This window comes from Cinclus cinclus, chromosome 5, assembly GCF_963662255.1.
Source record: "Cinclus cinclus chromosome 5, bCinCin1.1, whole genome shotgun sequence".
Taxonomy (NCBI): domain Eukaryota; kingdom Metazoa; phylum Chordata; class Aves; order Passeriformes; family Cinclidae; genus Cinclus; species Cinclus cinclus.
This window is the reverse complement of record NC_085050.1, coordinates 22,979,970-22,987,954: the sequence shown is the minus strand read 5'-3', so window position 1 is coordinate 22,987,954 and position 7,985 is coordinate 22,979,970. Positions and strand designations below refer to the sequence as shown.

General features: G+C 39.5%; 1 protein-coding gene across 1 annotated transcript; it reads right to left on the bottom strand.

The window, feature by feature from the left end:
* Positions 1–312: 312 nt before the first annotated feature.
* On the bottom strand, positions 313–6,854 carry CHRNA9 (cholinergic receptor nicotinic alpha 9 subunit). Its single transcript, XM_062493467.1, has 5 exons — positions 6,785–6,854; positions 4,378–4,523; positions 3,391–3,545; positions 2,200–2,732; positions 313–869 (listed from the first exon to the last, which is right to left on the bottom strand). The coding sequence occupies exons 1-5, from the start codon at positions 6,852–6,854 to the stop codon at positions 313–315; spliced, it is 1,461 nt and encodes a 486-aa protein (XP_062349451.1).
* Between the last annotated feature and the right edge of the window lie 1,131 nt (positions 6,855–7,985).

Here is a 7,985-nt window from a genome sequence, read left to right as displayed (position 1 = left end):
AGGCTGTCTGCTCCACTGCTGCAATGCTCTGGCCCAGACAGCCTGAAGTCATGGCCACCACTCACCAAGGTGGAACACTGACTGGCTATCCTGAAGCTTAATCAGCACACCCATACTAAAAGGCAAGGACTGTCACCAGCAAAGTCCTCAGTTATGCAATGTCTCAACTCACTGTCACAGCCTACAGAATCAACTTGTTTGTTGTTACAGAATGCAAGACAAAGATCTCAAAAGTGCTCCTATCACAGAACTCCTCCTAAATAAACTAACATAGACTATTCAGATTTACAAAAAGAACATATTCATTTTCAGTTAAGCAGCTTTCCCAATGATCAGCACACTCATAAAAAACACCATTACAAAGAAAATCCACATGAAAAACCTGTCCATCACTTTTGCAACTTTTTTCCACTCAATTCCTTTGGCCCGGTTTGCTTTATGGTCTCTAACACAATTAGCAATATACTCTATATTTTTAATCAGCATTTTGTAACAAGAACAGCAATTAACAGTCTCCCTAACACTTTCACCATGAACTCCATAGCCTTTATTCCAATTTCCATTGAGCTTTTCCTTGAGGATGCAGTCATCATTCCTGGTGGAAAGAGAGCTCCTTACCTCTTTGTGTCTCCTCTGACACCCATCATCCCCCTCTAACCTACGTTCTTCTTCCTTCTCTCTTTTTGGACTTGTGCAATTTTCACCCACATCATAGACAAAAAATATTTTTGACATGTAGTCCAAAATAACCACCTTGGCCCACTGTGGAACAGGCTTTGCTTCTGAGCCACAGTGATGGAGATTCATTATAATGATTGTCAATGCAGTGGAAGCTGTGATCATGGTCATAGTTGCTATATAGTACTTTCCTAGAATGCAAAATGAAATAATATTAAAGATGTTACTCTAATAAAATTAAAATCAGTGAAAAGTAACAGTGTGACAACATAGTGTTAAGCATAAATACAAGTGAAACAAAGCTTCAATCACCCTGATTCTCTTAAGATCATGATTTACCAGTTAAAAACAAAGATTAAAACTGTTAAAATAAAATATCATACTCATTACTGGCATGTCCTTATCAGATGGGTGACTACTGTATAAGCATGGTAAATATTTGCAAGCCAAAACCTCTGATTAGTTGAAGCACATCCATTCAGAAAGCAGCTCAAAATTGTTTCTCAAGGGCCCTGCTCTTTTCATAGCATCTGCAATATCCCCATGCCAATGGCTTCATATGGCACCTTGGAAATCCCACTTCCCAATGTACTAACAACAGTGATGATAACACTTTGTTTGAGCTATTGGTGCACCCCATGCCAGCAGATCCATGTTTTCACACTCACATCTGTCAGTGAATATCCAGACCTTGCTGGTATCCACAACCAGCTGCCAGCTCAGAGGTCAGAGCACAGAGCTGAAGCTGGCAAGCTGAAGAGAATACGAGCTGCACTCCTCTGCCCTTGCTTTTGGCAACTGAAGTTCACAGCTGACCACCCAACCAGCCTATGCAGAGAGGCAGCTCCCAGCCCTGCTCTGCAGCCTCAGCAGGAAAAGCAAGGGCTGACAGCAACAGCACAGGCATGCCACAGGCAAATGTGATGTGAGCCCAGTTTCAAAGGGATTGGGAAGGATGGCAAGGAACAGTGTGGGAAAAGAGAAAACAGACTTTAGCTATAAGCTATGTCCCTTTCATTGTGCATGATCCTTCCTGAACTCCCAGACATAAATTAAATTTCAGTATAATGGAGTCCCAGGAACCATAATCCAACGCAGCAATTTTCAGATATTAAACCAACTGTGAGTATGCCAGCCAGGCCATCCAACCATCTTGATCTGACAGAAACATGTCTTGAAACAGTCTGACCTTGTACTTATAGCTTTTGATTATACTTCATGTGTTAGTTGTAAAATTCTTTCCATTACTGGCTTTATTTCAAGATGCGATACCATAATTCTAACTATCTAACTAGATTTAATAAATATATAATAGCTAGGTAATGTATAATTTAAAATAAATACAAAATAACTTCTAAAAACTGCAGCATATCAATACAAATTCCACAAATATTTTTGAGTACTTCATTATGTTTCAAAATCATAGCAAATTTATCTTGCCAGAAATCGCAAATTACATAAAGATTCCCTGACATACAGCCCTGCTATTAATAAATCATGCTTAAAGTGTGTAAAGCTCACCTATCAAAGGTACATTTTCAGATGGGGGCATGATCTCTGCAACCATCAGCTGGAACACAGTCAGAGCAAGAAGAACTGTAACACCCAGAGACACTTTCTCACCAGAGTCTGCAGGGAGATAGAATCCCAGTGGGGCCAGGAAAGAGATCAAAATGCAAGGAAGCAACAGATTAAATATGTAGAAAGAGGACTTCCTTTTCAAAATCAGTGTGAAGGTCACATCTGGATAAGGCTCAGAGCAGCAGCCATAAGTGATAACATTCTTAACTGCTGGCATACCATGAATCTCCCATTCCACATCTTCTATGAAGTCAGAGAGGTCACCACTATCAAGAGAATTGATGATGTCTACCTGGTTACCATTATAGGTCCAGGACCCAAAGGTAAGGTTGCACTGCTGGCTGTCAAAAGGAAAATAAGACACATCCACTACACAAGAGCTCTTTGTGATAGCAGGTGCATCCCAAGTGATTTTTCCGTCATATCTCAGCACTACATTAGTATTTACTGGTTCTGAAAAGTCATCATCAGCCCTAAAAGACAGAAAAATGGCAATCAGGATTGACAGACAAAAACATAAGCATGTGGGCCAGAGAAGGTGGGCAATGGGGAAAACTCTCCTTTCACACTATTAAAAGCATGCTTCTGAAATCATATTTACACTGAATTTTAGTAGAAACTTACTATTAACCATTATTTACAGATATGAGTGCTCGTGAATGCCAAATGTCAGTGCTGCTAAATTATGCTGTATTTGTCAGCCATAGTTTCCTCAAACTTGACCTCAAACAGGGCACAGAAGGATAAGAGTCCGTTAAAAGATGAAAACAATCTACAGATCATTATTGGCCTGGGAAAGCAGACAAGGAGGGCAGCCTTTATGTATCATCTTTTTGTGCACTATCTTCTGGAGTTCTCTAGGAGCCTCAGCAGACGGCACCTCAGACAGACAGGATATTCAATTCTCAATGCAGAGAAACTCAGAAAAGCTTTGTTGAGTAGCATAATTTTCAGATCTTGTCAAAGATTTACTGTAAAATATTTAGATTTTCAACAACCAAAGTTAAGACAACAAACATACCCCTTGCTAAGGTAAGGTAGAGATGAAAGTTCAGACTTCTGCAGGCCAGAAGTTCTTTAACCCCCTCCTTCCCTCAAATATGCAAGCTGGCTTTCTCCAGCCACACTTACTTGTTATATAGGACAATATCTGGCCTCCAAACCAAATTGCTTGGAATTCTGATAGAATCCAACCCATCGTATTTATCTTTGTCCCATCTGAGATATGCATCATACCAGCTTTGTCGAATCCATAAGTAAGCTGACAAAATTTGGTTCCTTTCATCCTGCATAAAAATGTAGGAATATTTCTAGTTGAAGGTGACAAAATCACATCTTAGACACAAAAAGCATTTGTGGTATGGCTTTGATGTAGTGCTCAAAACAGGTCAGAATACTAAGAGGCCACAAAATAATTCTCAGACAGGCATATAGGCTCATACACTGTAGAGAGAAATCACTAGTTTGGATTTTGACTTGTGCAAACCTTCTTCCCTCAGCAACCTCCTTAGTTTTAATCAGCGTCTAATACTTCCAGTTCTTCCTAATTTTCTTTTGCAAGCTTCAGAATAGCTAAGAAATTCTTTGATAGCTTGGAGACGCCTTGAAATTATAATTCAGAAGTCACAAAAATAGTCTTTCCTTCTCCTTCCAGGAACATTTTCTTTTGCCTTAAAAGTGTATCTAAAAAACCATATTCATAAAAATTACTGAAGGCTAATTTTAGAGATTTCATGCAGAAATTAATTGCATCTCAGGAAAAGCATTTGCTGTATTTAAAACTCAGCAAAAGTTGCCTAGAGGGTTTGATACCAACACCTAACTACAAAAGAAGTCTTAAAAATTCAGAAGCTCTAAGTTTCCAGGCTTATAATGGAAGCTTTAAGTGCTGCAACCAGAGAAGAATGCACAAAATATCTGGAGAACAGGACACACATCCATCCTCATCCCCTCAGGCCACCCCCTCTCCCCTGCCCTGAGGGAGCATTTCTGAAGTTGTCACAACAAAATGAAGGCTGCTTTTCCTTCTCCAAACAAAAGGCTTACATCCAAACAAAAGGCTTACATCTAGTATATTCCTGTATATTTTTAGAAAAACAGAACTAAACTTCTACTCACCATGTCTTTAATTTGAGACAATGTGATCTGAAGGGTGACATTCAGTACCTTATCAGTGTCTTCCACTGGTCTTAGAGCATTGGAGTAGTCTTCAAACAGCTCGTTAAACAGCATGTGAGCATATTTTCCTTTGGCTGATTCTACAGCTGGATAACATGGATTTGTTCAGTACACTAGATTAAGCACTGAGCAGCATCAGAAAACATCCTCTTTCTACTGCTTCAAGCTGTATTTGCTATAACCATATTTATCATTCATATACGGTAGAATATCATTAGTTCAGATACAGAAGTACATGATGAAGTTATTCAAATAAAGTCAATGTTCACCTGAAGCAAATGAATAGCTAACTTAAGCTTTTCACAACCACTAAAAACACTCTGAATACAGCGTTTCCTACATTTTTTGAAAGTAAATATTTTTTTTTTTATTTTATTTTACCTATATCCTTCAGAGGCAGATATTACTGACTTCCAGTCAGCAAGGTCTGAAATCACATTTACTCACAGGCTCATGGCTTTTGGTATGTCTAGAAATGCAGCACTGCTAAGATTCCTACTATTTCCATAATTTAGTCTTTTTCTTTTTAAAAACTACCACCTGTAAAATGTCTGAGATGCTTTTCTTCACAAGCTGGCAGTTGCAAAACGTGTGAATACATCTGTGCACCAACATCTTTTCCAAAACATGTATTTGGAGATGCTTCTTGCTGTCCAGACTTAGATACTAAAGATAATTGACTGAAACTTGAGATTTTAAATTACACTTTTACTGCTCATACTGTTTTGTACATCACAGTTTCTTTAGGCAGCCTCTGTACCATCCTCACACAGATTCACAGATTTCTGCAAGCAAAAGGCAAGTACAGAACCACTCTGTTACAACCCACCCCTGAAGGTGGGGTAACTGAGGTTCTTCTTAATAGATCACTTGGGATGGATAAGAGTGAAACAACACTGAATGACTGGTCATGTGTAAATACATATATTTATGTATGGCAGGTTTATTTTAGAACAATTTGTTTGCAGTGGTGTCATTGAAACTACAGGAAAAACAGAAACTATCCAAAAACGTCTTTTCAATGTTAGAGAATTAGACATCACTTTACTATGGGCAGGATGTTATTCTGAGCAGGACATGCAATAGAAATTATTTCATCCATACATGCCTGGGTTGTGCAGTGAAAATCATTCCATCATACATGGTTCTTTACCTGATTTTGCACCTATTTATACATAAAAACCCCAAAGAAATTTACATTCACTCTTCTTAAATTACACCATTTTTAGTGTTCAATTTTCTGTTGGTTATTGATCCCTTCACCTTTGATACTAATTTGGCCCTCATTCCTTGGTTCTCTTGTCAATATTTTCCCAGACGAGGTGTCTCTGTGGGGTAATGCCCGTTAATGTTCGATTATTTCCTGTGTATCTTCTGGCTACTCCCTATCTGTTTATGTTAAACTCATCATGCCTCACTCTGTGAACAGTCTTTTGAAGAGAAACTTCAATTCCCCTCCCCCTGGGCAAAGGTGAACAAACAAACAAACCCCTTACTGAAGTCACTAACTAACTAACTAAATAAATAAATAAATAAATAAATAAATAAATAAATAAATAAATAAATAAATAAAAAGTTGCATCAATTCCAGCGGTGGGAAAGAGGTACGCAGTCGTATGGGTTATAGCCTGTAGAAATGAAAAAATATAAATGCATAAACATTGAACTTAAAATACCGAAGGAAGAGAAAGAAAAAGGATAAGAGTAGATAATGGAGAGTACTGATATCACCATGCATGATAAAAAGTATTATCCTATCTCACAGGATCTGCATCTTATCGGTATTCTCCCTTATCTGGTTCTGTTTAGCTTTTTGCTAAACAAAGGTAGTTCGTCGCGGTGATCTCTGGTGATGGGTGCTCACCCCTTTGCACCTGTGTGCTTGTTCAAGTTCAAACCCTGTCCTCCTCCCCCTGGGTTGTGGGGTGCAAATCTGGCCTCATCAGAGCACCCGCTGCTTTTGCAAATGGCCAATTGTTTAAGTCGTTATCACTTCAGCATTTCAGCCTCTCACACTCGCAAGGCTTGCGCAAATGCCATGTAGGAACAAGTGCTTTGGAGCACATCTCTCTCTGGTGATTCACACCGACTTCCAGCACTAATTAAGAGTTCAAAGCAAACCTTCGTGACTAAAAAGATATTGCAACAAACGAAAATTTCCCGAAGAGCGCTGCAATTCTGGTCGTACCATGATCGTTTTGTCTATGTATCAGTGAGGCAAAGTAAAACTAAACAGATTAATTAAACACTTCTACGGCTCAGCCATGTAGGGTACGTCAGGTCACAAAATCCTATCTGGATAAAATAAACTTCAGTGCAACATTTAGCTAGCAAGCAGTATTCTCACCTTTGAGTATCCCTGCTGTGAATAGCAACAAGAGAGAGACGTAAAAGGAGGAGAGGCTCTTTATCTTCATTTCTGGACCTTAAATAAAACTGTTCACCCAAGGGCACAGAAGTGTTTACCACCACCCAAAGCTATACAAAGAAAGTAAATCCAGCTGTACAGCAGCATCAAGGTGCTGATACACGGATGCGGTTCTGGAAGCAGCTGGGTCCTCCCCGAGCAGCTCAGAGTCCTACAGCGCTCCTGGATGGGCTCTGTCCCTGCCACCGGCTGCGGCTCTGCTCAACCCTCCCTCTCTCGGGAGGGAAACCTGAGCGCTGCCTGCTCTCAGGCTAATGCTGAGACAGAACACCAGCAGATACGGTATCATTGCGAAAATTGTATTCCAGCGCAGTTTTACTACCAAGGTAAGATTTCGTCCAATTTATGACAAACCCTTTTACAGTTCTTCAGCGGGTTTTGTTTTACTGCACTTATAATCTGCAATAGCCCGCTCGGAACCAGTTCCACGGAATATGGAACCAGTTCCATATTTGTGGACATTCACAAAAAAGTGATCTGACTCGGTACTTTAATAGGAATAGTTACTCTGCACATCACACATCCAATATCACACAGAAAAAAAAACCCAAACCAATACCCTTGGCCACAGCCCAATAATTTCCATGCTGATAAAACAAGGTTTTCATTACCAAAGTGTTACCACATAGAAGAGATGCAGTGGCACCAAAGTCAGAAAACACATCTAATATTTGCAGTAGCCCAGTATCACTGTGTAAGAACTTCAGCAGATGTAGACAACTTGGAGACCAGTACTCAGCACAGTAAATCAGGAACAAACCTGGAGTTTGTAAGTAAAATGCCATTTCACTTATACAGTACAATTTTTCACAAGTGAACTTGACTTAAAAAATACAGTTACTGGACCACACTTGCATTTAGCCAGAAGAGTTTCAAGAGAAAAATATGAACATGAAACGGTACCTCACTTGGCCTTTCATCTCACCCTGATGGCCAGAACTTCAGTAGCTCTGTCTATATTACTCATGTTGTCAAGTTAGCTTCCTAGCACCACAGACATTTTGTTTCAAGTTTCTCAGACAAGAGATTACTTCCTCCCCTCCACAGTCCAATCCAACCTTCCTGATATACTTCAGTCCGTTTTGCCATCCTTTTAGAACAGATAACAGAAAACAGTCAC

What these genes read in the sequence shown, in the direction of transcription:
- CHRNA9 (XM_062493467.1), bottom strand. Translation starts at nt 6,854, where the DNA reads ATGAAGATAAAGAGCCTCTCCTCCTTTTACGTCTCTCTCTTGTTGCTA. An exon ending in CACAGCAGGGATACTCAAAG is followed by an intron (nt 4,524 to 6,784) that starts GTGAGAATACTG and finishes CATGTTATCCAG; the next exon opens with CTGTAGAATCAGCCAAAGGA. An exon ending in TGAAAATGTACCTTTGATAG is followed by an intron (nt 870 to 2,199) that starts GTGAGCTTTACA and finishes TTTGCATTCTAG; the next exon opens with GAAAGTACTATATAGCAACT.